Below are 27302 nucleotides of genomic sequence, written 5' to 3'. Positions count from 1 at the left end.
AAAAAAAAAAAAAAAACCCTAAATCAGAACTAAAGTCCAACTAACGGGCCTTCCTCCCGTATTCGGTAAGTTGCTGTCCTCACACCCCTGCAACTTTCGCTCGTCCGATTGAATGTCTGGTCGTTTCTTTCCATCGGTCCAGACGGCCCTCGTCCCTTCTTATTTTATTATTTGACTTACGCTTTCCCTCCTCTTCCTTCCGTTCTACTTATTTCTCCTTTCTCCATCTTGCACGGTCCTAAATCGTCAAGTCGTTGTTTTGTTCTAGCCAGCAGTGCTGTGCGCATCGTGTCTTCTGTTCTCCCTTGAAATCCCTTGCGCGGTTTCATATATATTCATCTCCACGTCCAGCTAGCTGGATTCACTTTTCCTCTTTTAACCTCACTTGTTAATTCTCTGTCGCATCAGACATCAATTGGACCTATTGTGAATAGATCCTTCAATCCGTGAGCATCATGGCCGCCCAAGAAAACCCCCAAGCGTTCGAAAAGGACTTCGGAAACAACTCCGATGGCATCAATGGAGCTGCTCCCACCCACCAGCTGTCCGCTGAGGACACAGCTAGGGCTGCTGCGCGCTTCGGATATGGTCCTCTCGCTCACGTCAACACCGCTGAGGCTCAACTCCGTCCCTTCGGTGGTGAGTTCCAACCTGGTCTATACAAGTCTGTCGAGCACCGCAAGTTCGGTAACCCAGCCCCTCTGGGCCTGTCTGCTTTCGCCCTCACCACTTTCGTGCTGAGCGCGATTAACATGGGTGCGCGTGACATCGCTGAGCCCAACATTGTGGTCGCTTTGGCTTTCGGCTATGGTGGCCTTGTTCAATTGCTTGCTGGCATGTGGTAAGTGATACTCCACTGAGATGTCCAGTCGTTGTACACTAATATTCTCAAGGGAAATGGCCGTTGGAAACACCTTTGGTGCCACCGCTCTGTCTTCTTATGGTGGTTTCTGGCTTGCTTTCGCGATCATCCTGACCCCAGGTGGATTCGAGATTGCGGAGGCTCTCGGAGGCGCTGGTACATCGCAGTTCGATAACTCTTTCGGATTGTTCCTCTTTGTAAGTTCGCAGTTCCGGTAATTGAATGAGTCGCGTGCTGACTGTGACAAGGGATGGTTCATCTTCACCACTATCCTGCTGTTCTGCACCCTGAGGTCCACCGTAGCCTTCTTCTTGCTGTTTTTCTTCCTGGACCTTACCTTCTTGCTCCTCGGTATTGGTTATATCCACCGCAACTCCGAGAACAAGCCCAACCCCCCCGTCATCAAGGCCGGTGGCTTCTTCGGTCTCCTGGCAGCATTTGCAGCTTGGTACAACGCCCTCGCCGGTATTGCGGACAACAGCAACAGCTTCTTCATCCTCCCCGTCGCCCATTTCCCCTGGTCTCCTACTGCTCGCAGCCGCAAGTCCGAGCGCGAGACCGCTTAGATTATTGCGCGGTGCGAAGGTCGATGATCATAACTCGATTGGGCCGGGATCTTGTCCCGGCGTTTCCTTTTTTGTCAGATACCCATTCTTGTAAGATCATTGCTGCGAGAATGTAATGTCGTGTCAGCATTCTGCATGTTGTATTGCAGATCAGCTTGGCCACCCAATACTATACCCAAATCCGCAGCAGGTATAGATGGTCTTTGCGATGATTTCATTTGCTTTTGCCGTTTGCCAGCACCTTTTATAGCTTTGTAATGATGGCGATCTGTTGTTCATGTGAATGGACGATGGAAGGGGACGTGTGTCTGTATCTAGTTCTATTAGTTAATGCACTCAATGATAATGAATCTGCTGCTTTATCGTGTTGTAATTGAAGGCGTGCGATCCTGTAGGCAAGTCATGTCTGTTCGGCCACGGGACATGTTGCGGACCTGTCGCGAAGCACAGACGTTAGCTCCCACACGTGCCAGAATAGTAGTCATCACTCATGGATATACCACATGCCCTCAACATAGAGGCTGACGAATATCCCTGAGCTCTTCACAGTACGACAATATATAATAGTCGTTCCTATCGGGTCAGCATAAACCATTTGTCCTCCAACAAAACAAAGTAGAGAGAGAGAGAGAGAGAGAGAGAGAGATGTAATCAAAACACCACAAAAGCTATAAGTGCGAACACAGCTCTCAGACCAAGCGCAAAATCCTGAACCAATCAATTAGCATAAACCAAACAATACACAGATTGAGCAAAAAAAAGGCGCTTCTATTTTCTCTGCGCAATAGTATGCATGGCCATTTGCTCACACATACACACACACACAAAAAAAAAAGAAGAAGAGATAGAAGAAAAGGGGCCGCCAAACTAATAAGTCCTATAGATCGGAAATTTCTCGGCTTGCCTTTGCAGGTCGGGAGTCGTTCGGACGGGGGAAGTTCGGCATCTTGGTGCAAAATTTTTGCAGCCCGTGGAGCTGGCTACGGGGGTAACTCGGGCTTGGCGTGAGTCCTGCATGCATAAGCTTGTTTTTCCTTTCTTTTTCTTTCCTTTCGGTGTTTTATCTATTTTGTTGATCGTGAGTTTTATCTTTGAAATATTTGGGTTCTAAAGTAGAGGTTTGTCTAGATTATATTCTTATAGAGAGGGTAATTGAGTATATTGAAAGAAAAAAAAAATGTCATGATCCTTGATATATAGATCTAGGTGTATATCCGAGTAAATCAAGCAAGAGAACTAACTACCTCTGACGTAGATCCATCAAAAAGTCTTTCCGGGAACTCCCTCATCGGAATCAGGAGATCACGCCATTAACTCGGACATGAAAATCGCGCATACTATTACAGAGTACATGTAGTACTAATGCATGTGAGGAATGGGTGAGATTATGGTACCTACATGGCTGTTTTGTCCTTTCTTTGAGTAATTTTTGTGATGTGATAGTATTGTTACTAAGTTACTTCCTAGTTACTAAGTATTTTTATGGGTGTGGTGAGTGCTGGATTAGAGACTTAAGTTGACGTTGGGCTGGGGGTGCCGTGCAGGGTTGGTGTACCTAGATACTAGTAGATACTAGGTAGGGGTAGGGTTGCAAGTTGTAAACGGGTCCACTCTGCTTGATGTGACAATTGGTTGATTGCTAAACCTGCATAGTATTACCTAGTTAAGTAATACTAGCTGTTGTCCACTTGATGGGACGGTATAGTGACAGGACGCCGCCGGTTATCAGGTGGCTTGCTGGTTCTTTGCCCAGAGACTTGGGGGTATTGCTGCAGCTTATCACAATGTAACACATCAGGCGGGTGAAGTGTGGGGACAGAGATAACGTGTAGGTATGTAAGGTTGGAGTGGCCTGTCTCATGGTGTGTACAGGGTTATTTTCATTACTATACAGGGTTATATAACGGCTCATTGGGTATAGATGATGTTCACGGGATACGTATTAGCTGGATTTCATCCCATAATCCGCGCAATACAGTTTGGTGAACGCGGTCCACGTAGAAAAAGTTTAGCAGCAGGGATCGCAGTTCCTGCCACGACTGGATTCCTTGTCTTCGTACTGCAGCCGCTAACTCAGTCACGAAGAATGTTCTTTCAGGCAATAGCTGCGAACTCCATGCCCCGACGAAAAGCACCCAGATCAACACCTCCGGGAGCATTTGGAAGAATCCGGCTGGGATCGTGGTAGCTAGCGCCAGACGAAGAGCGCTGACCGGTTTGGGGAACACGGGGCCGATCTGGGGGTAGAATTCCCAGATCGTACCATTGTGGAATAGAAGACATGCTAGCCGGACGCAGCCTTCAATATTCGCGTCCCCTTTAGGCTCGCCGGTCTCGAGATACCGATCCATATGAAGGGCATATTCGACATATATGACCTCTGTGTTGAAGTATCCTTCGGTCTCGTCGTCAATTTCTTGGTAATTCTGTCCGCTTTTCACCCATTCAGCGTACCACACAAGCTCAGAAAGGTCGTAGATGATCTTCGACATGCCATCACCGAAGATGCTAGGTATCTCAATTAGTGAATTCAATGCAGAAGCAGTCTTGACAAGGTCTTCATTGGGAGGGGCAATGGTGAAATGGGCAGGGCGAGCATAACGGAGGAAAGGGAAGATTGGCTTTGTGAAGGCCATGCAAGCCACCCGGATATCGGTCCTGCTGGCGTTAGCGATAGGCGAAACATTATTCGATTGTTAAACCAACCAAGAGATCTGGAACCGGATATCAGGTGGTACGTCTGCAAGGCTATTTCGCAGGGCAACCATCTGCCTCAATCCGGCCAGGTGGATCTTGAGATAATCGGGGTTTCCAGAAGCAATCTATATGGTCAGTAGCGAGCAGGAATCCCTTGGCAGAATGTCATACCTCAATCGTTAACAGCGTTGAAACAGCGGCAATCAACGAATCACTCGAGGCTTTGACAGGGTCTGATAGCCCCTCGTTGACCAGCCGGATTGTCTCACCTCTGTGATGAAAGGTGTCGAGAAGTAGGGAACTGGGCCGTTGACCCTCCCTCACCGGGAATTCACCGATTGTCAGGGCAGTATTGGAGGCAGCAACACATATGCACGCGTGGAGTGACGCAGGGTCGCGATGGACCAGTGCTGTCCAATGTGCCTGTAGTTTCTCTCCATACCGGCGTTGGAGCGGGTACGCAATATGGGTCAGGGTGCCCAGGACTATCAAATATGAGCTCCGTATAGTCTACATGGTCCAAAGAACTGACTCACAGTGTTGAAGATGCCGAGACATACGATCAGTAAGCCGCGTATGGAATACATTGAAAGGATCATTGCCTCCTGAACCCAGATAGGCCACGGGCGAATTATTCTGGATCACGGTAAGCGCCTGACTATGCGAAGATGCATCAACGTCATGGTAGTTTTCTGTCGAGGCTGCCACAAAGCCTGGCGTGTCACCGGCTAGTGCGTTTTCTAAACTACCTCCTTGTTGCTCGGGCTGAGATACTTTGAGGGGCACTTGTTGAGAGTCGCCCAGCGCAGAGGCTAAAGGAGTAGAGGCCGATGAACTAGAAGCGGCGGTTTCCGGCGGCTGGAAAGCAAGGTGCTTCCATGTCTTGCTTTTGTACCGTTTAGTGTTCTCCAGTCTCTTCTTGCGATTATGCTCCGACATAACATGCGAACGGATGCGCTTGAGCGTTTCATCCCTCGTTCCCTGGGCTGCCGACTGGGGGTCGCTATGGACCCAAAACAGGGTCGACCGGCCACCCGACGCATTACTAGGCTTGCGCGGTTTGCGCGCCTTCGTTACAGCATTTCTGCCTACATCTTGACTATCGCGCTCGGAACTATGAGTTATGTTCTGACGAATGGATTCATCAACGAAGGCGAGCGCATGAGAATTGTCATGGACTGCTGGCGACGCTGGGGCCGAGCTATGACTAGGATCTGAATTCTGTATAGAAGACGACGCCCAGGTCGCCGACGAGACCGGGGTGGAGTTTAGGAGCGGCAGTACCTGCTGGCGATCGGAGGGCGCCGTTGAGTGGTGAGTAGAGTTCTTGGCGTCCATGGTGCGCGCAAATCTAATTATGGCACTTCGGAGATCTCACGTTTGAAGGATCGTCATTGGGGGGGGAAGGGGGACACGCCGTTTCAAGCTGGAGTGAGAACTGGGACCATGAGTTTGGAAATGTGGGTGTTAGAGAGAAAGGCGTCCAAGTGGATTTGGGAGGGTCAAGAAAGATGGGACAAGGGAGGGAAAATTGCTGAATGGTCAGCGCACTGCCCTTATCAGGAAAAAGTTCATCCTTTCTCCCAGCTTGATCTAATTGTCTTTTATATATATATATATATATATATATATACGTGAAACAGGGAGTGGGAGGTTGGACCCCTCCCTTCTTTTATTTTTATTAATTTATTTTATTTTATTTTATTTCTATTTTATTTTTATTTGTTCCCTTGTGGAACGACAGAACGAGACCTAAGTTAGTGAGAATTCGTTTACATAAACCAATTAAGGGAAAGTTTGGATCCAACACAACCAGCGGAATTGGAGTCCAGCCCTGAGAGAGAAAGTCATTAATCCCTCGTCCTGGTGCATGAGTTCGGGATTTAACAATGAAAACCTAAAAGAGAAAATTGGACTTGATTCCTCTCGAAGGAAAGAAAAATCAATATATAATTTATTTATATATACTACATGCAATCCTTCGCTCAAGTGGAGCTTGAACTCAATTCCTGGAATTTTATAGAAAGTTATTGGAGCCAGTCAGTACGTATTTGGAATCGGATTCATAGCACATATCAAGTTGCAATTGGATATATATACATATATGTGTGTGTGTGTGTGTGTGTGTTATTCCAAATGAGACATGACCTGTCCAGTCTATTGACTACATATATTTATATTTAGAATCTGTGTATTTGTTCCCCTTTCAATCTGAGGTTCAATAGCTCTGTTTCTTACCCATGAACACAAAAGCCCCATGCGCCATTGGAAAAAGACACTGAGGAGGTTCAGCGAAAGGGCTACGACGACTCTCAACACCCCGCTACTCGCAGCACGGTCGCAAAAAAAAAAATCTACAAAGTCTTATTACATGCCCTAGTCACTAATGTTGGCTATCGCTACAAGATTTGGCAGCCAGGCCCGCGCTGCGAGCTCACCATCGTATGCTGAAAACGAACACAATAACTGAACGACCCATGTAGGAGAGAATATGAACAAGAAGGAACTGCGGGGGTTAAGAATATCCCGATATAAGTGCCACGGCCGTCTAGACCGCAATGGGGACATTACATTCCGGGCCGCGGAAACACAGGCACAGTTTCCAGCTGCTCATAACCGCCCATCGTCCCTTGCTGACCACCGACATGCCACCCCTGACCAGTCTGTTGGTTGACAAAGGCACTTTGGCGGAAAGGGTTCGTGCTTCCAGTGGGATTGGGCCGCAGAGGCGCCGGCGCAGGAGGCTGCAGGCCCTGTGACTGCTGCGGAGGGACCGAAGAGCTTCGAGCAAAAGGATTAGTCCCCGTTCGTTGGGGTTGTAGTGACGGCGCTGACTGCGGAGGCGGTTGCTGTGGCGGCGGCGTACTGGCGTCGAATTGCGGCGGGTTGGCGCTTGACAGCCGTCGTGCAAAAGGGTTTGTGCTCTGGCGGTTCAGTGAAGATGCCGGCATGCCGGTTCCGGTTGGGGTACTCAGTAACATCGACTGCCTGAAGGGGTTCGTTATTTGCGGTTGCAACTGCGCACCGGACATTGATTGCTGTTGCTGAGGAAATGGCGTAAGATTGTTCTGGTGAACAGGGGCAAGATTCTGCTGGAATCCATATGTCTGCGGCTGCGCTGAGTAACCACCAAATCCCGCACCAGTTGGCGTTGACTGAAGTGGCTGTGGCTGCTGAGCTTGCTGTTGACCGAATGGATTGGTACTTTGCTGTGCAAATGGATCCCCAGTTGGCATAACCTGGCCAAAGCCGGTCGGCTGCGCCTGTTGTTGAAACCCAGTTTGTTGGGGGTAGAACGCTGGCTGTTGCGGGTGGAAGCCTGTCTGTTGGAATTGCATCGCTTGCGCTTGCTGCTGTAGATGTGGTAGCTGCATAGGGTTCTGTTGTGCTGGGGGTTGTGGATCGATCGAGTCGAAGAAATCGATCAAGTTCGCTGGGTTCTCTTTCTTTTGCGGAGCAGGTTGTGTGTGGGGTCGAGGTGGTTCAGGATTGCTGACAGACCTACTTCCTGCTCCAGCCGTGTTGCTGGATGCGAATGTCTGACCCGGGTTGCCGCTCTTTCCTCCCTTTCGCAGTAAATATTCTCTTCGTCGCTGATCAAAATCCGGGTCATTAAGGTCGTCTTCAAGGAGTCGAGTTAGGTCGGTAGAGGCGTGCTTCAGCTTGGGTATTTCTAGCCGTGTTGCTGCTTGGAAATGTCTAGCGACACCTAGGAATTTCACGACCTCCTCTGTTTGTTGGGTAAAAGTCTTATAAATCTCCAGTGCACGCTCGCTATCAGGCCGCGACATTTCGAAGTAATGCTCTGTTGCGAACACCATGAGTTAAGCCGCAATATGTAACGGGTGATAATACCTACCCAAAACGTTGATCGTGCCCTCGTTCATGACTGAGTAAAGCGTCAGGAGATCCAATGTGAGCAGGCGAAAGGCCGTTAACGTAATCTCGTTCTCAACTTCATCTGTCAGAAGCTAGAGACGGTCAGCCATCGTAACTTGACTACAGCAGATGGAGAACATACATCACACTGTAACAGCGCATGGATCTGTCTTTGTACAATCTCCGTTTCCCTCAAGAGGCCCTTTTCTACCGTCAATCTCTTCATACGTCCCTGCCCGCTTCGTACATAATCCGTTTTGGTAGCCTCGAATGCATTTGCGCGCGCGACTAGGTAATCGGAGTATCTCCGGATGTTATGTCCCTGTGACTGAACTACCCGATGTCAGCATCTTCGCTCGTATATCTGGAACTCTACCGGCTTACCTTCTGAAAATCCGCTTATTGCAAGCTTCCTCGGGTTCTCTGCCATATACTGTAGTGTAGCGTCCAATTGCCCCTCCCTTACCATGATATGTATGACAATGAGGGCTTTGAAGACTATCGTCCATGTTGAGTCGCGTAGCCGAAGCTGAATTGTTCGAAATATTTCTGCTACTCCCGCTTCTCCTGTATGGGTCGCTACTAGGATGTGCTCTATGTATTTAGATTTAGGGGCCGCGAGCTGCTCGCATGAAGCCAGTCATCAGTGCCTCATGCTAATCACAACAGGCATGGAGACAATTTCAATTCATACTGACCTTAATTTTGGTGGCCCCCTTTACCGATTTCTCAAAATTGTGGGACATTGCGACGGTGTGTTGGACTCCGCGATTGGGCCGTAATCGGGATCAGAAGATCCTCGTGGGAGAAGTTCAATTAGGACTGAAGACCCCTGTAGGGTATAAGGGCTTCAAAAATATCAAGGCAGATCAACAGCTATCGTAGTTCCAAATTGATCTGTCGACACCGGCACTAACAACAGTCATGGTGGCTCAAGCCATGCTGCGCGCGTCGTAATTTTGGAAGTATGGAGTCTGGTAAGAAGGTGGGGGTGGGTGAAGTTATAATCAACACAACTTCTGAGAGTGAGACTGAGATCGATAAAATAATGATGGCAATAAAAGCGTGAGATATGCCGGCCTCGAAGAGTTTAGAAGGTTGGTAAATGGGCTGGAGGGACTGAGGGAGCTTCAGGCCTTCGGAACGTTTGGAGTGTCAGTCAGCGGGAATCGCAGTGGAGTTAAGCTTTACTCTCTCCGCCTTAGGCAGATATCAAGTATGTATCACGTTCCCGCTTAGTCTATTCAGGAACCTCACACTGTGCCTGATATACGGAGTATAGGCTTCTTCTGCCGTCTAGTACAATGAATTTGACCGAAAATCTGGTTTCTTCTTCAGCATCATCATCTTCTTTACCCTAAGACAAAAGCGCAGAGTTATTTCTGAGTAGATCTTTTTTTTTCTTTTTCTTTTTCTTCTTTCTTTTCTTTTCCTAGGTTTTGTTTTTTAAGGTCCTCATCTCGCTCTCCCCCCATAGAAATCTGATATATCGCTTCTTTGGAACTATAAATTCTATATAGTATCGCTTTAAAACCCAATAACTTTCCCTGCTCTATATCCGACCCTATCCCAACACAATCATGCAGTCATGTATAGACCCGGATGTACTCAGCTGTAGCAATAGTAGCTGGTTTGCTCATTACTCTCCAACACTTTCTAACCATATACTCCCTCGGTAGTAACACTAACCTTGACAACGCTCCTGTTTCAATGCCCAACACGAAACTAACTCAAAAGAAAATGTGTTTCGTAAGAGAAGCAAGTAGGAACTGTGTACCGTGCTAGGGGTTTATTTTGATAGTATTTCCAGTACAGCATTGACTTCAAAGTAATAACACTCTACCTCACTCCTCCTCATATCCCATTTCTCCTCTGATCTCGTTTCTCAACCAATTTGGTATTATTCTGGCCGGTCATTTCTCTGCAGTCCAAGTACCCTCGTTCGTCAATCCGCTCATCTAAGAGAGACCAAGAGTCTATTTAATCTTTTTTCATGCACATCATTTGTCTACTCACAGTCCATTGAGCCCCCATTATTCCAGGCGGCAAAAAATCAGAGAAAAGGAACTTATTTTGTCTCTTCACAATACTCTACAGGATCTCTCTGTCTTCTAGAATCAAGATGGACATACAGGCTATCGATCATACACTGAAGACACCCAGGAACCGATGGAGTACTAGGCAAAGAATCTTTCTTTGCTGTCTCTATAAGTTTTTCTGTAGAGACAAGAGAGTATTCAGAGAAATCTTCAACCATGCCTTCAAGCCGGAGCTGATTAAATGTGGACTCACGGAAGGCATTTCTATAGGTACAATGCATTCCCAGTGGGCTGATCTGAAATCGTCCGGTGATCCTATTTGGGGGCATGTACATCTGTCTCCTTTTGACGACCGTGATACTTGGCTCCCTATGGTTAAGAGGGTTCAAGAATGTGCGAAGACGTTGGGCATCACGCTTGTTGAGAAAGAAGTAGATGATATAGATACGTCAAACTTCCAGCTCAGGGAGCAGAGTCTTCCTGTTGATTTTTTGTCTACACCTGTGAGTTCTTGTCTTGAAGAGCATGCCTGGTGTTAATGTATAATTAGGATGCTGATGAGAGCCCTATTACACCCTCAAATGCAAGAGCAGTGGATATTGCCGCCGTACGGTCCCCGGTGGAGATTGATAAGCACAATTATCAAGACCTAAGTCTCTGTACGGGTGGTGGAAAGAGATGTTTTTGGTGCTATAAAGAAGATGTTGAGAAGGTATGGAATTATAGTATTTGATAACCACCCAGGGTTATTTGACTAATTTACCATAAATACTAACAGCAGGAAAGCGCGATTTGGATACCTCCTGTTCTGTACCGGTGGTCAAATATTGATTCCCAAGGAATCAATTCTACAAAGATGTTTCTCGCTGGATTATTCATCGATGAACTGGATTATTTTGCGCCAAATGATATCGAGACAAAGGAGTTCGAACAACACGTCGTGAACCACGCTAGTATATTTGAGGTCCCAACTCCCTTCATCTCAACCTTCAGGTCCATGCTTGCACCAATCCATAGGGCGATCCAAAAAAAGGAAGGGGCAATAATAACCATGATTGACTCGAAAAAGCTACAGACCCAAGTGTACTCTGCTCAGAAGCTTGTCCGCAAGGTTGGTTTGAAGGTAGGAAGATACAATGGCGGGGGAAGAATTTCTCATCTGGGGAAAGGTTCATAAATCTGCCATAATATCATCGTTTAAAGTCAGTTCGCTTCTTCAGGTAGCAAGTGAGCATCCCCATATTGAGAGCATTCTGCAGCTCGACGTTATTAGAACATATGAAAAAGCCGGAAGATCATTACACCAGGTCCTAGCCAAGGGCCTGGGACAACTTGACCACCAGTCTGGCTTGATTATAGGAGAGCTCTTGGCCCGCCTCAAAGTGCCTCAGCAATATTTCCATTCAATTGGACAAGGAATAGTGTACTCGTGGCGTTTGAATACCAAGAAAGGCTCCTGGCAAGAGTTTATCGGAGGAATGAACAGTGGTTATTTGTCGCTGTCTGAGGTCCATGACCCAGGAACAACCCTGCCTGCCATCTTGGACCTAAATGATCTAGATCAGCTCGAGCCATCTTCAGACGAAGACACTGTAACCGACGGGGAATCATCGCCAGATAGTGATGTTCAGGAGAGTGATGATGATCCACGAGCTGACACGCCTTGTCCCGTAGGACTGCCTACGAGGGCTGCGTTGCCACCTATCGAGCTCTTTGACGGCCATAACAGAAGGTGGATAGCGCAAAAGGATCGCACAAGGGAAGAAGTTATAATTGACGACTCTAGCACCGAAGATGAGGTTACTGACGATGTCTTCACAACGGTTGCCTTCTCAGACACCTTGTTCAATACAAATACAATCAATGACAACACCGGGAGCGTAACTTCAGCGAATCCTGAGCCGGAGCTCATAGAGTCTCGTCATCAACCAGTGGCAGAGGACCAATTTGCGAGTGACAGAGCGAGAGTCAACCAAATTTTAAATTGATACTGCACCTAATAATACCTGCTTAATGTTCCTAATCCCGTCTTGTCTCCGAATAACCGAAGATCTGATTATGCACAAGGCAAAATATCAGACGGAGAACAGAAAGGTGGAAGGGCGAAAGAAAAACAGGAGAAGCCGGTGCATATTTACTTGTTTTGGGGTAGGGGCTGAACTGAGAATTGGTCGGTAGGTAGCACACCAACTGGGCTGCTCAAGGCACGGAGGCAAGTTGTACTATATTCCCAAGGGCAGCTGGCATCTCAATTCTCTAGCTTTTAGCGACGAGGAAAAGCAATCGAAGAATCCCGGGGAGAACGACAATAGTGTAAAGAGAAATAATGAATGAAAAAAGACCTAAATTGGCATCATGAAAAAGCTCCATTCCCGAACTGTCATGAACGGCAATCCCTTTCCCGGTTGGCTATACAGTTGGAATTCTAACATAGGAGTATCAAAAAGCTTTTTTTCATTGGATATTTCCTTCACAAGGGTACCTGGGACATGAAATCGTGAAACAATCCCAACCCGTTAAACTAATTCGCTTATATCCAGTCACGCCGCTGCCCTAGGTTGATGACCCTCTGGAATCGAAACACCCCCATCATCATCGACACGCTTAGAACTTGGAGAAAGCCTTGACGGCCTTGCCGGTACGGGGCAGGACACGGAGGACGTTGAAGCGGACCTAAAGACGTGTTAGAAATGTTCCACTCAACTATGGCAATCGGAAAGCAAATCCAGGGGTTGATCCATAGCAAGATAGGCTCCACATGGAAAAGGGTAAGTGATCGCGAATGACGGAGCCAAATGGAGGTTCCGGAACATTTGTGTACGTACAGTCTTGGACAGGGGACGGCACTGGCCGACGGTAACCCAGTCACCCTCCTCAACACGGAAAGCGGGAGAGACGTGAGCAGCAAGGTTCTTGTGTCTCTTCTCGTAACGGTTGTACTTGGGGACGTAGTGGAGGTATTCACGGCGGATGACGATGGTACGGTGCATCTTGGTGGAGACAACACGGCCGGTCAGGATACGGCCACGGATGGAGACCATACCAGTGAAGGGGCACTTCTTGTCTGTTTGATATCAGCGATCTATCCATCAAGTCGATGGAGACTTATGAACCGATTCCGGAGTTCGGAGATGAAGATAACAGAGAACCAGCAAGGCAATATCGGCTTTCCAACTGTGACAGAATATTCTCCACCTCTATCGACAATATCTGTGCCGCAAATGCAATCCTGGACTTTTATAATCCCGCGCAGTCTTTCATCTCCAAACCCCGGAAAGTCGTCGTTCTTCCCCAATATGAAATTCGAGATTTCCGGCAAGATTTCACCGTAGGCCGTGCATACCGATGTAGGTGCCCTCAATGGCGGTCTTGGGGGTACGGAATCCAAGACCAACATCCTTGTACCATCTGCGGCCCTGGCCAACCTTCTTGCTCTTCGCAAGAGTCTTAGGGTTGTTGAAGATGTGAGGCTGCTTCTGGAACGCACGTTCCGACTGGACGGTCAACTCGGTCGCCATTGTTGCGAGAATTCAGTTCGACGAGGAAGCGAAGTCGAGCTGGGTGTATCGTCGCGGAGGGGGGTGTCGGGGCCTGCGGTGGTCGACGTCGATGTTGAGGAAGATTTATTCGGGATGGCGGATAATTCAGTGTGGGAGTGTGCGATTGCGACGCTAAACCTGTTGCGGGCTAGTCACGCTGTACTAGCCCTAACACCTAGTTAGTTAACTAATCGTATTGGCATTATGTAATAGATGACTAACCGCGATAACAGAAACGTTTGTTTACATTGAACGATCACATGAGCAGCACCCGGGAGACGCGCGACTTTTGGGGGATCGTTATGCTGGTGTGGTCAATGAGGGCCCAAAGGCTAACTGTACCATGTCTATTATTCCAACGCTTCGAAACAAGTGAAATAACTGATGAATTGAAATCGAGAAGCTTTAATTATCCGGATTGGTCTATGATACCCTATATCTTGCCTCATGGCATCCAGAAGTGACTCCGCGGGGTCTGCCCGTCCGCGATCTCGTCGCTCGATCGCCCATGTACCCCGATCGAGGTTCACATCTGGAGTGGATAAGGAGAATACAACTACAGACATAAGTTCAAGTCAACCGGTCCTGGGCTCCGCAAGACTGGGCGGGAAAGATAAGAAGTCCCGCAGTAAAAGCTTGGGACCTGGTGGTTTAGATGCGCTTCAGAACTCCAACGGTAACCGACGCAAGGTATATTCCCTCTCTTAGCCCCACGATCCTCTGATTCCTTTGCAAACTAAGGCAAATATCGTCGCATTATAGTCCACTACAGCATTCCCTCTCAAATCTATTCTAAAACCCACCGTGCCCGTTTCGCCAGTGCGAAACATCCCCTCTTTCGAAGAAACACGGAGGCGAACACCAGCTCGAGGATCACAGCATCATGAAGACAATGAAGGTGGGGGAAGCCAGGGGAAAGAGGGCATGTTGATAGACCTTGGCACCCCAGCACAGCCATCCGGGTCTATAAATGAATCCAACCCATTCGACAGCTTTAATGCCTCATCAATACGTGACGAGATGGCCGCTGCTAGAGAGCGTGACGAGAAGAACAGGCGGGAGCGGGAGCGGAAGGCCATTCTAGAACAGCGGGAAGCCCGCCGGAAGTCTATGGGTATGGTATTATCTTTCCCTCAGCAGTTTATGTGGGACTGACTAGTTTTGTCACAGCAAACCGCCGAGTATCATTCGCTCCGGAGGCAACATTACACACATGGAACGTAGTGGAAATTCCCGACGACTCTACTTCATCGTCTACCTCCAACTCCACCCGACGCGCATCTTCCTTAACTTCTGAGAACCAGGCAACACCTGCTGCCGGACAGACTGAACCTCCCTTGTCCCCGGACGCCGAAATCGAGTCGGACATAGCATTTTCTCCTGTGCAATACCCAGATCTTCAACAGTTGGCAAACCGACCTCAATACGGAACTTATGATGGAATGGGTGGCTCCCAGCAAATGTCCTCTAGCCCCTTCAGCGGCAGCTCTGCAGATGGCAGTGAAGATATTGGGCTGCAAGCTGATACTAGAGATGACGACGAGGAGGATGACGACAACTCTTCAATCTCTGGTTTTGACGGTGAAAGTACTGCAATGAGCCTAGATGATGTAACTGCTCACTCAGCTGCGACGGTGCGATCCGAGGAATCGAATACCAGCTCTAGCGCTCGACTCAATGAGGCTCTTCGACAAGCAGCTCGAGAGGCCGGCACGAAGAGCATCGATGACGATGAGAACGGCGACATGTCAATGGAGATTGCCGATCAGGAAATCACAGGGGCTTTCCAACCCTGGATTAAGAAAGGACAGAGACAAAGCTTTGACTGGGAAGACATCAGCGCCCGGCATGATCAAGAGAATGCGTATCCAACGGACCACCCAGACCGTGATGCGGCAAGTGACAACGGAGATGAAGACATGAGCATGGAAGTGACGAATGCCATTGGCCGGATCATCTCCAAACCGGCAAGCCGTCGTCAAAGCGCCATCCGTCGCAAGTCAAGTGGAGAGGAAACAAACTACGGCGAACAAACGATGGAGCTCACAAATGTGGTTGGAGGCATCGCACAACCTACTTCCCCTGCGGAGTCCACAGGCGCCGATAGTAATGCAAACGAGAACGAAGAGATGACAATGGAATTTACTTCCGTAGTTGGTGGGCTTTTGGGCAAGTCTTCCACCCAAGATGAGGATGAGGACGACTACGGGGCTGCTGGGTCTTCTGCTCCGGAAGACTCCAACGAACGGAACTTCTCCGAATGGAACGAGGACGGCGTAATAGAAGATGGCGAAGATATGGAGATCACTGGGGCCGTTGGTGGTATACTTCCACCGAATGAGGAGCGAGATGAACCAGGGGAGGAGGAGGATGATGATAATGATGATGATGATCAGACTGCAGGGATGGAAGTCACTACAGCCATGGGTAGGATATTAACACCGGAGGCCGAAGCCGGTGGTAAAGAGGAAGCAAAGGAAGACATGGAAATGGAATTTGATTCCGCTGAGCGCGGTAGTTCTCCTTTCCAAGAATCCGTTCGACAGTCTCCTGTGAAGTCACCAGGCCCCTTCCATGTTACTACAGTGACCTCGGAGAGTGGCAGTCCTAGTTTGGCAAGTGTCAGATCCCGACATACAAGGCAGAGTCTGAGTCAAGGACCTTCGAGCACTCCAACCTCAACTACCCCTAAGATGTCCCCGTCGGAGAACTCGTTGACTCCCACGAAGCAATCGGCACCGCAAGTTGGTCGTCCTACAACGCTTAGAAAAACTCCGCCATCAAGTGCCAAGGGATTTAGAAACGCGTCACCGAAGAAGCTCTTTCAACCTGAACTGCAGGAGTCCGCAAATAAATCGAAGTCGCCCCGTAAAAGCCTTTTCGGAAACAGTGCGACGGGCGAATCCACGCCTCTCTTCGTTCTGCAACCGAAAAGCAAGAGGCGATCATCTGGACTTGGGATTGATAAAGAAGGACTAGGGTCCCCCAAGGTAGCTGCTATGCTTGATAAGCGCCGGTCTATTGGCGAAGATAGTGCTGAATTCGTTCCTCAGGAACGGCAACAAGGTGTACGATTCGAAGATCCTTTGAAGCTTCAAGAGGAGGTTGATCGTGAGCGCGAAGAAGAAGAAAGCCGCGAGGATGGACATATCCCACCGCTGCAAGGTAATGACCGAGATGCGACTACAAACCTGAGGGATATGATTTCAAGTCTCACACCGAAGAAGAACAAACTTGCAGGCCGGAAAAGCTTACACGTCGGTGCGGCGCGGGGCTTACTTGGTAAACGGCCTATGGAACTGGACTTACCTGACGACGAATCTGACCATACACCCAAGCGCCTAAGAGGTCGTGAGGCTAGCCCTGTAAAGAATATCAGACTCCCCGCACCACCGACAAAAGACGAAACAGTCGGACGTCTGGGCCGTTCCCCTGCCCCCCCATCAATTGAAAGATCCCCGGCAAAGACTAGCACAACCCCTACGAAGGTGCCGAGGGGCTCCTCGGTGATGGTAAACCCTACAGAAGATGAACCAACTTCGTCCAATGGCACATCCACTTCTGAGCCAGCTCAAGAAGCTCTCGATCGCCAGGAAGAATCCGGGCCCGAAGTTGAGCCTATCCAGTTGCAAGAATTCTTGAACATGACCAACATTCACTTCATGGAGCTTACCACGACGAAGCGTCGACATACCACTGCGCCGGACAGTGCGACCAAAAGAAGATCCAGACTTTCTAGCGAAAAGTTTAGTGCCTCCAAGTTTGACGATTGTGTCGCTGCTGGCTTCTGTACCGTACCCATGCTAGAGCTTTATCAACATGTCAGTTTTTTTTTTCTTCTCGACCAATTCGCAATGTTTTGCTAATTTTCTCTAGTCTTGCCGAGAGTTGAAGTCCTATATCTCAGAAGGTAGGCAAGTTATCCGGTCCATCGAGATGGAGACCTATGCCGAGAACCCGCCATTATTCCGAGAATACATGGCCGCCCCTCCCGATATCCGTCTATTAATGGACAATCAATTTCGAAACGTAAAAACTCACGCTAGGCTTCTTAGCAAAGCTACTTGGTATGAGTGGCGGATGAAGCTCCTCGAGGGTCTGAAAGACGGGCTTAATCACCACGTTGAAGAAATGAGAAGTGATGATGAACTTTTGTCGAAGCATGAGACACTCCTTAGCGGTGTGGTGCCCGCGCTTGTCGAGAAACATTCATCACTTGAGGAAAAGGCTACATCTCTGCAGCAGTTGGCGGACGAGATTGAGAGTTGCGACCAGGATGAACTCCGTGATGCGCGCGGGAAACTCTCTAGCATTGAGGAGGAGATTGCATCAAAGAAAAAGCTACTTGAAGAACTACAAGTCGAAGCCCAGGAAAAGACAAACATTATCGAAGCCGGAGCGGAGCTTAAAGCGGAATACTTGGGCCAAATCCAAGAGGCGGAACGGATTAAGGAGGAATGTCGGGGCTGGAGTGCCAAGGAGATTAGTGAGTTGAAGGGTAAGTGCCTTCTTTACATATATGGCTGAGACGAGAGCTAACTCTCGATAGAATCCGTCCATAAGGTGGAATGTCAGACAGGATGGTCTATCATCTCGGCCACTTCCCCTTCCACTTCCCCAGCAGGTCCATTGGTGACGATGTCTTATCGCAATCAGCTCCAACTTTCGTTCCACCCGGGGGCATTCTTTATTGATAATGGCAACAGCCAACATCCTGCTACTAACGAGAAAATGCCGATTGAGTTGAAACACAGCCCTCAAGGCAGAACAAACTCTATAGCCCATTCCTATACGCTCTCGCCGATAGGGTTGTTAGTCTTGAAGTCTCTTCAAAATGAGCTTGCAATCATCCCACAGTTTAAAACGGCTCCAAAGCAGATGCTCCATTTTGTGGCGCAAGCGTGGGATCTTGTGCTCAATCTCGAAGAGGAAGCCCGTATGCTGGGATTCTGCGGTGCTACCAAGCTCAAGTTCTCCGAGATTGATGCAAAACCCTCCCTCAGGGCGAGATGCACTCTGCTCGAACTATCATCTGGAAAGGGATCCTCAAAAGCAAAGAGTACAGGAGCCAGAAGAGTCGATGTTGACTTTGCTGTCAAGACACGTGTGCAAAAAGGAAACTCTGGTGGTGTTGGTGTTCTAGCATTCGAGACCGATGTGATTGCCAGTAAGGTCTATGGATTTGGAACTAAAAATAGCTCCGGCATGTCTGAGGATGAAATGCGAAAACTTCTTCGTAAGGAGCTCGGGGAGAAGCCCGGGCGCGACCTCGGAAACGGTATTTGGAGCAAGGCAGTTCAAACACTTACCGGGACAGTATTTTAATTATGAGCAACGGCATATGGCGTCTTCAGGATCGTCGGGTTTGGCTTTATTTCTTTTGCGCGCGAGTAGGGTGACGGTGTTTGAGTGCAAGGCTTGGGAGTTTACCATGGGTTCTGGATGGGTAAATATCTTCGGTGGGAACGGGTTTGTACATGGATATGATATGTGGATACATTTACAAGTATATGAGAATCACAATCTTTCAGTCTTTCATGCGTCATTTAACCTTCAGCAACGACATATAATCTTCATCAACGCCGAAGCATATATATGATCACCATACAACCAAACCAATCCAGGAAACTCAACGAGTTCTCCTTCATACCCACCCAACACCGTAAAAAACTAACAACCACTATCATCCCCAAGTGCCTTCCCCTTTCTGCCTTCTTCATACCCTACCTCCTCCAACAAACAGGCTCCAAGGGCGGCTCCCCCGCCGCCTCCCTTCTCTCATTCTCCTTCACCCACGCCTCAGCATGATCCCGCCTCGCATCCAGCTCCTCACACATCTGATCCGACACAATGGCCAACACCTTCCCCCCCATCTCTTTCTGGTACCAGCCGCCGGTGGTGTCGATCGTATCGTCGAAGGTGGTTTCGGGGTTGGCGAGCACGGCCTTCTTGATGTCTTCTTCTGTGTCTAGGCGTGGGATTGAGGGGGAGATGCTGGGTGGGTAGCGGGTGTAGGTGTAAGTTTTTGTATTGGATGAGGTAGTCATCCTTGTTCCTCTCGGGCTGAATGTGACAGGGTGGTGTCTATTAGTTGTTTGGGTTTGGATTGTTGGTGAAACTGGAAGTGATGAGCGAAGGAGGGAGGGTGGTTTGAGATTTGAGAGTAGATTGAGCATACACAGAATGGAGTTGGGTGGGGGTTTATTTGTGAATGGTTATGTATTGGCGGTTGGTATGTGTTGGTTGAGTAGAAGATGAGATGAGATGACTCGTTCTTTGTGATGGAAGAACTTAATGGAGGTGTGTATAGACATGTGACAAGTTATGAAAATATATACAAAGGACACACACCTACGTCATTGAGATCGACGTCTAGCGCTTATTTTTGGCGGCGGCCTGATTGTGTAGGATCTAGACCGGGTGTCTTGATATTCTTTTGTCTTTTATTCTGTAAGATCGTGTTTTGGACGGTTTCTACTCGCTAGAAGGTTATGGACTGTGGTAACTGTTCTTCATTTTGATACATCCAATGGGTATTGAGAATATGCTGCTATCGTGATTTTAGAATGGAGTGACCGGTGTTATCGTCAATTCATTAGGATACAGACAGAGGATTATATCCGTCATATTGCTTATGGCTCATTATCAATGGGCATCCCAGGTCAAATACTAAAGCAGGGATATATAAACGTAAGACGTCGCTGGAACCGCATGTCGAGGGGTCGGCTCACAAATGTTCGGTCCTCCGCTGGTCGATTGATTAGAAGAGGTTCATAAATCCCCGGGGCATCCACGCAGGATAGTCCTCTGGATTATCAGAATCCTCGCAGTTGAACCCCATGTTCATTGGCGCCGAAGGCATTGGTGGTGCTGTCATCCCAGCCATTGCCGACATGACATCGCTACCCCCTTGATCAAAGAATTGTGGACCGAAAAGACTCAGAAACTGACTGCCAAACTCCCAATCAGCCGTCATTGGAATTTGCCACAATTCTGGCTGCTGTATGTTGTCGGCCATAGAAGCCGGGAAAGTGTCATCCATTGGATACTGATAGCTCTGCTGGATGGTTGCACTTGTGCTCTCATGGGGCTGGCTCACTGGGTACCCGCCTAGGAGCGGATCGTTCACAGTGGGTTGGTCCCCAGTGGGGGTGTTTTCTGAGGCAGCGCTAGGACTTTCAGGAACAACATAGCCCGACGAGTTTATACGTGGGAGACCTTCGAGTTGAGGAATGTCAACATGACCGGTAGAAGACGAATGGGATGCTTGCTCCCTGGATGGGGAGCTCCTTTCATTCTGTTCTTGGACGGTGACCGATGATGCTACGGGCTGGTGATGTCTGTCGCTTGATTTGAGTGCCTTTTGTTCTCGCTCAACGACAGCCCGGGCTACTCGCTCGAAGTTAGCACACATCTTAGTCATGAACTTGGCGTAATTGCACGGCCCGTCGCCGGGTATGAGCGTTGCGAAGAAGGTCGCTGCCATGCTTAGATGCTGCAAATCTTCTCTGGCGTTGGGGTGTTGACTGTCGCGTAGGATATAAGTGAATAGTATGGTAACTGCCAGGAAAATATAATACAACAGAGACCTACGGCTGTATTAGCGGCAGGTCCAAATTGATATCTCGAAATTTCAACAACTCACCAGATCCATGCTATGTCCCCCCATGGAAGGTTATTCACAAGCTTCAATGTGTCCCGGGCAGCCTGAACACAGATTGAGCTCGCCTTAGTCGACTCGTTGAAGATAGTTTTGTGATCAACGTCCCATTTGACGTTAATTGTAGAATGCCGCACATAGGCAAAATGAATAGTCAAGGGCAGACGATGGATCATGATCATAGAATTAAAATAGCCAAACTGCAAGCCAGCAGTAGCAAATCCCACCAGGAAATCCTCACTTGCTCCTCTCGGCTTCGATTGTTGGGTGAAAGGGCTTGCCTGATGCCATTCCTCAAGTTCCTCTCGGAGCTCCCGGACAATTTCGTAGATTTCTTTGGGAGACATTTTCTGCAGAGCCTTAACAGCATAAAGCTTGCTATATATCCGGCTTCTTATGAGCGTCATGTGGCAAATCTGGCGGAAAAAAGAAGCATTGCCGTGCATTGTAAACTCATCATCGGTATCCACCTCCGGAAAACCGATATCAAGATCGTCTGGATGCTGGGTGGGCGAACTTCCCGTCCGTATGCATGCGCTACACAATTTGTGAGTTAGCCTCTGATGAAACGAAAAAGGATACTATATATTGAACGGGCGTTACCTCTGATCAAGGATATAGGCAACCCAGAATACCCTCTTCCTCTGTTCTTGCTCGGCCTGGGAAAGATGGGATCTGGGAACGTCACGATGGAGCCCCATTCGTTGACAGGCCCGTATGGCTGCTGTTATGATAGGTGATGCTGACTGAGTACCCGAATTTCCTCGAAGAAATAAGGCCATGCCAATAAGGGCCTGCACGCTCAAAATATCGGTCCTCCGTAATGTCAACTCCGCAAAGACCGACATAGCATTTTTGTAATAAAGCCAGGCTTTCTCCCTGTCTTTCTCCGACTTCTGACAGTTGGAAAATCGATATTCGTAAGCTAAAGAGAGGATAATATTGATGCTGGCCCAACGGGCAGCATCATCACACGTCTGTTGCGTATATTGCCATTCAACCAACTGCATAAATGTCGCCTCATGGTACAGTGGAAATAACCGGTTCACTGTGCGAAAATAATCCTTTAATAAGGAGAAAACTTCTGCTCTCGGAGGCAAGGGCTTAAAGACTGTAGACGAAAACACGTCATGGAATACATCTGGCCGCCAGTGATCCCAGGGGCTGTCGTGGTCCTTGTCCTCAAGTAGTAGGGTAAGAAACCTAGAGTCTCCTGTCTTACTCTTAATCCACTCAATCCCATCTCGAGATAAAATGGACAAGAATGAAGATCGTCCTGGTATTTAGTCAACCAACAAGTGCCCTAGAGGAACAACATAAGGGGTATAATATTGCCTGACGTACCATAGTATCGAGAGTCCTCTCTAGGGTCATAGCGGAAGAGGGGTGGCTGGTGTAGGGTACTATCCCAAGGTAGCTTCTGGCTCCGCCCGGCAGGCTTACTCGACAGACCTGAGCCAGACGTGGGGTTCGACTCTTCGTTTGCAACATGTATTGAGTCTTTCGATGTTAGCATACTGCAATCACGGCCCCTCGGACCGCAAGGTTCGTTTTGTGCATGATCAATATCGCTTTCGTCCTCAGAGTTGTCGTTACCATCTTCACCACCGGAATCAAGTTGGCTAATATCTTCGTCGTCTAGAAGACCTGCAGCGCGGAGTAAAGACTCAGTCTTCCTCAAACGTTCTTCTAAGCTTTTCACATAGTTCGTTCTGGAAGAGACCATTTAGCGAAAACAGGCCCTTGAATAGCTGTAGTGAGAGTTGCAGTGATATGCCAATACCTTTTCAGATTATCTCTCTTCTCTTTCCTTGTGGTGAATTTGCACGTTATGTTACGACGCATACATTGAATACAGGCCGTGTTGGAGCCCTCAACTTCGCATTTGACTTTCTTCTTATAACACATCTCACACGCCTGTCAAGACGAACTCAACTAATGCACCTTGTGGCGGGCACAAAGGAATGGTTCTTACCAATGGGTTACGTCTTCGATTTGCAAGACCATGGCCGTTGCTTAATCGCATACCCTGTCGGGCAACGGAAGGGTTGTCCAGCACTCCCCAAGATGGCATAATCCCAGCATCGCGTGCTGGGTTTTGCATATTTCTTTTACTAGATCAAACAGTTGAACCACAGGAAGCGTAAGTAGACCGGGCCCGTGCCCCGGTTTCACCAGATCATGTGTTGGCTAGAAACCCGCGGAGTGGATTTGGCACCGGTCCACTACCAAGACCGTAATGTTGGTAGACCCGACGTTATGTTAGGGTTGAGGATATGATATTTAGGATGATGGGAAAGCATAAAAATAGAAGTTAGAGAAGATGAACCGCGGGGATTTGACGGTCAGTATCAGTTGGATCCCACCAAAGTTGGACAAGGCCGGAGGACGTGGAGGAGCAGACGGGGAAAGCGGGCAAATGATAGGGCCACACAGCTTGGATCTTAACCTGACGGCCCCATTTGGTTCTCTGTTGGAAGCTTTTGCCGCTTATCCGTCAAGATGAATGGACCAGGTATGGCTGCACGAATATCATATATGGTTGGTATATATATACATCGAAAGGGATCATATAGACAAGAAGGAAGTAAAATCCAGAAACGAGAATGAATTTTTTTTTTTCTTACACTCTGGTTTCTTTTTCTGGTGCGGGTTGAAGCGCCATTATTAATGTTCAAGTTGATGTTCCTTTTCCCATTTTATGTCTCGGGAATCGGCGCTTAGCACATCCGATCCGGGCCCACCATATTTCTTGATATCAAAAGGGTCTGAATGTCTAGAACGCTTTGATGATAGAATCACCACTACAAGGCGCAAGTGGTCGCAGTGCACCTATTTATCTCTGTCGAGGAGCTGGTAGTTAGCGGCTAGACCACCCTTGTGAGTACATAACCTGAGGTGCGACTATTCCTTCATTACTAGTGGTCCTTCCGCGTAAACGTATAGAGGCACTTGGCCTTTTGTTTGATTCTTAGAAGCCCGCTGTTGAGCTGAGGATCAAAAGCCACCATGTTATACTTACAGCGAAGAGTAGTCTTCGTGAGTCTTAGTGCCATGCTTTAGTCGGCCCGGAAGCTGCAGAACCCTTGTCCGAATCCGTATATCACATTGTTTCGCTCAGCTTCAATCCATCAGATGTGCCCACTATGACCACGTAAATGTTGTTGGAGTCTACCCCTGATGACACCCCATATGTGTTTGCATACGAATATTGCCTTTTCTTGAAATAGTTTGTCACCAATGGCTAGAAGGGCCCAGCACTGTGCTAGCGATGGTCATTCAGTGGTTTGTCGGGAATCTGTGATAGCTATAAAGCGAGTCCGTGGGTACTCGTCAGAAAGACGGTTATTCTGACGATGGCAGTTTCGAGGGATTGAGCTTCTGTCCGCAATTTAGTCTTTAACTTAGCATCTCCACAACGATACATTGATTCCTTTGTCCGGGGAGTAGAAGCTGAGCTATTGAACTAGATTGCTCCCGAGATGGACCGCGATTCAATCAAAGGCTTTATCCTCCTCTCGGGCACAACGCTACCTTGAGTGGCAACTGAACAGTTCTTGTAGAGCCTGTTTTCTTGTGACTCGAACAATTGATATCGAAGGTCGGCCAGTGTGGCAGAAATTTTCGGAGTGCTAAAACAATGATCTTTGGAGAAACTGTTGACCGTGCAATGACCTTGGGTGTGATTGCTAAAGGGGGCTAGAAAGCGACAAATACCCAGAGTTGTCAGTGTATGAGATATAAATCCCAAGTCAAGTAGATCGCGAATGAGTATACTGCACCTGTAGAATATCTTGCGACTGTAGAGTTGCATCCTCAGTCTTTCTGGGAGATATGTTCTCAGCGCGGAACAGGATAGAGCGACTGCTTATCCCTTGTCTCTGCTATTCTGTCAAAAAACTTGTCTCTTCCGTTAGTGTGGCGCATTAAAATATTCTTAGTGTCGACACAAGTTGGTTCCAAGCTGTCGATCTCATAGCCAAATGAAACAGTCCTAAATTTTCTCCGGCATGAAGGCGAACACTGGTAGAATGCAGCTTTCAGGTGACGAAAGTAAACGGGAATCTACGGAGTACGCATCTGCACGGATAACGACTGAGGGCTGTCAGGGCCAAATGCCTTACCTCGAGGGTAATTCGAGAGTCTCAAGACGTGTTGGTAGTGGGGACAAGGATTTAGGGTCACGACTGCCCTTGCTTTGGACTGCCTGGATTCCAAGGCTGCCTCTCACGCAATCCGCCAGAGGACTAAATCACGCCATTCTTTACGGAGGACATGTCGAAAGATAGTGAGAAATTGACGAAATACATTCAGTGATCTGGTGGATCAAGGCGCATGAACTAGATCCACGCGGGTGCATCGTTTCTACAAGCCACTTTTTGTTAGAATGGTACGCAGTCCCGGTAGTTTTTGACCGGTATTGTGATCCAGTCGCACTACAGCACCACGAGGTCTAGGAAAGTTATATACGATTGCGAATATGCATTGGCTTGTAAGTTTGGAACTGGAGAGCCGTGGCTTATGCCCAGACCGCATGGAGGTACCGCGCTAACAAAGATATTGCTCAGGCTTTAACCCTAGGTACCCGCACATGTCGAAAATTGTCAATTAGCCATTCCCGCCCCCAATAGATGCGAGTGGCGAGTATGTGCGCTTCGAATATACGAAGGCCATCCGGATGAAGGCTTTTTCACTGAATACGTAGTATAGATCAGTAGTTCAGGAGTAAAAGCACCAAGACCGACCTCGGCTTCCTTCAACCAGATCCTGGAGACAACAGATGAGCTGTCCTAGATCGTTCCAGATGCAGATGTCGATAGCATTCATATAAGGAAATTGCCCTATGCACATGACGGAGATTGCGCCTCGCAAAAAGAAAGACTCATCGGTAGACTGCGGACTTCACCGTGCGGATCTTATCTTGTATACTAAGCACAGAAATGGTGAATATGCCGCTCAAATTGCCACACCATGAAGTCAGGGTGGAGTCTAACACTAGAGGGCCGGCTTTGTGTGTGAAACTACACCAGAGTGATTAGTAGTGAACCTAATTGACGGTGGGTGGACTTGTAGGTATCGTTGAGACCGGAGACCCCTGGCTTACTGTGGATCACATAATCATGACACTCCTCAGTATAGATAGCTGGGCGTAGAGGTTGTACTGTATGGTACTCCATATATGTCCCGAGGTCAGTAGGTCAATTCCACGAGACATTTGTTGTTTTCTTTCCCCACGTCTCTGCTTCTCGGATCATGTTACGTATCGGAAGAGCTGTGTTGGTTGATGTTGACGATCAATCCTTCCCTTTGGAAAAAGTACCACGGAACTGGACAAGGGGAGGGACTGTTTCTTTCCGCCGTGGAGCGCGGGGAAAGCCGCCAGCAAAGGACAATGGAATAATAATAGGATTCAGAACTCAGGAGGTCGAGAAATGCCAAGCTTTGCTGCTTGCCTCGTAAGGTCATAAATCTGGACGAAGTTTAGAAGACGGCCCGCGTCATTTAGGAACGCGTAAGGTATGGGTGTGATTTGCTCAAGAATTGGTATGAAACCATCTTTGCTTAGGACTAGAAGTCTGGAACAGAGGTTCCTTTTTCCCCGAAGTGGAGTCTGGTTATGGACTAAGGGATAGGATAGATTGAAAGAAGCCATGGAGATGGAGATTACTGACACGCACTCGGATTTAATTTACTTTACCGTATGGATGGGCCGTCACTGCATGGTTAGGTACTTGAGTACTTGGCAATTATGCCAATCACAATTCTATCTCCAGTACATCAGAAGTACCTGTAACTTTCCTGATCCACTCAGATATCCATATTTTAACAGTATCTTCCCATACACTAACTGTACTTGACGACACTTACGTTGCAACGTCGTATGGATGAACAGCATGTGCACGTAATTTTCCTCCCCTTCCCGTCCCCTTATTGATGGGCGGAGAAGGAAATCCACACACTTGATCATGATATACTTACCCCCTCAATGGGACAAATATCATGTTCTACTGGACGTTGAACTCTTTGTTCTTCTTTTTTTTTTTTTTTCTTTTACTTTAT

General features: G+C 48.1%; 8 protein-coding genes across 8 annotated transcripts; 3 read left to right on the top strand and 5 right to left on the bottom strand.

Moving 5' to 3' along the window:
- On the top strand, positions 1–1593 carry BDV27DRAFT_54235 (acetate uptake transporter family protein). The gene is made up of 3 exons (XM_032076894.1): positions 1–841; positions 894–1059; positions 1111–1593. Exons 1-3 carry the CDS (start codon positions 456–458, stop codon positions 1426–1428), a joined length of 870 nt encoding a protein of 289 aa, XP_031922544.1. The 5' UTR covers positions 1–455; the 3' UTR covers positions 1429–1593.
- Positions 1594–3356: 1763 nt separating this feature from the next.
- Positions 3357–5463, bottom strand: BDV27DRAFT_149572 (uncharacterized protein; the record flags this gene model as incomplete). The annotated part of the gene is made up of 4 exons (XM_032071079.1): positions 3357–4086; positions 4135–4250; positions 4297–4610; positions 4686–5463. The coding sequence occupies 4 exons, from the start codon at positions 5461–5463 to the stop codon at positions 3357–3359; spliced, it is 1938 nt and encodes a 645-aa protein (XP_031922543.1).
- Positions 5464–6406: 943 nt separating this feature from the next.
- BDV27DRAFT_54175 (ENTH domain protein) lies at positions 6407–9178 on the bottom strand. Its single transcript, XM_032076893.1, has 5 exons — positions 8703–9178; positions 8389–8626; positions 8147–8337; positions 7985–8096; positions 6407–7930 (listed from the first exon to the last, which is right to left on the bottom strand). The coding sequence occupies exons 1-5, from the start codon at positions 8748–8750 to the stop codon at positions 6693–6695; spliced, it is 1827 nt and encodes a 608-aa protein (XP_031922542.1). The 5' UTR covers positions 8751–9178; the 3' UTR covers positions 6407–6692.
- Positions 9179–10899: 1721 nt separating this feature from the next.
- BDV27DRAFT_168555 (uncharacterized protein) lies at positions 10900–12541 on the top strand (the record flags this gene model as incomplete). The annotated part of the gene is made up of 2 exons (XM_032074804.1): positions 10900–11158; positions 11193–12541. 2 exons carry the CDS (start codon positions 10900–10902, stop codon positions 12029–12031), a joined length of 1098 nt encoding a protein of 365 aa, XP_031922541.1. The 3' UTR covers positions 12032–12541.
- On the bottom strand, positions 12026–13661 carry BDV27DRAFT_136094 (40S ribosomal protein uS17). Its single transcript, XM_032068683.1, has 3 exons — positions 13387–13661; positions 12869–13107; positions 12026–12716 (listed from the first exon to the last, which is right to left on the bottom strand). The coding sequence occupies exons 1-3, from the start codon at positions 13559–13561 to the stop codon at positions 12648–12650; spliced, it is 483 nt and encodes a 160-aa protein (XP_031922540.1). The 5' UTR covers positions 13562–13661; the 3' UTR covers positions 12026–12647.
- A 252-nt stretch (positions 13662–13913) lies between these two features.
- On the top strand, positions 13914–19091 carry BDV27DRAFT_54147 (kinetochore-microtubule binding complex subunit SPC105). Its single transcript, XM_032076892.1, has 5 exons — positions 13914–14272; positions 14345–14696; positions 14753–17403; positions 17459–18080; positions 18132–19091. Exons 1-5 carry the CDS (start codon positions 14030–14032, stop codon positions 18905–18907), a joined length of 4644 nt encoding a protein of 1547 aa, XP_031922539.1. The 5' UTR covers positions 13914–14029; the 3' UTR covers positions 18908–19091.
- Positions 19092–19097: 6 nt separating this feature from the next.
- BDV27DRAFT_136089 (uncharacterized protein) lies at positions 19098–19857 on the bottom strand. Its single transcript, XM_032068682.1, has 2 exons — positions 19761–19857; positions 19098–19700 (listed from the first exon to the last, which is right to left on the bottom strand). The coding sequence occupies exon 2, from the start codon at positions 19627–19629 to the stop codon at positions 19306–19308; it is 324 nt and encodes a 107-aa protein (XP_031922538.1). The 5' UTR covers positions 19630–19700; positions 19761–19857; the 3' UTR covers positions 19098–19305.
- A 347-nt stretch (positions 19858–20204) lies between these two features.
- On the bottom strand, positions 20205–23455 carry BDV27DRAFT_54127 (transcription factor domain-containing protein). Its single transcript, XM_032076891.1, has 6 exons — positions 23218–23455; positions 23026–23159; positions 22587–22954; positions 21846–22518; positions 21228–21779; positions 20205–21171 (listed from the first exon to the last, which is right to left on the bottom strand). Exons 1-6 carry the CDS (start codon positions 23344–23346, stop codon positions 20343–20345), a joined length of 2685 nt encoding a protein of 894 aa, XP_031922537.1. The 5' UTR covers positions 23347–23455; the 3' UTR covers positions 20205–20342.
- Positions 23456–27302: the final 3847 nt, after the last annotated feature.

This window comes from Aspergillus caelatus (genome assembly GCF_009193585.1).
Source record: "Aspergillus caelatus strain CBS 763.97 unplaced genomic scaffold BDV27scaffold_262, whole genome shotgun sequence".
Taxonomy (NCBI): Eukaryota; Fungi; Ascomycota; class Eurotiomycetes; order Eurotiales; family Aspergillaceae; genus Aspergillus; species Aspergillus caelatus.
The sequence above is the reverse complement of the archived record's forward strand: the minus strand, read 5'-3'. Positions and strand labels throughout refer to the sequence as shown.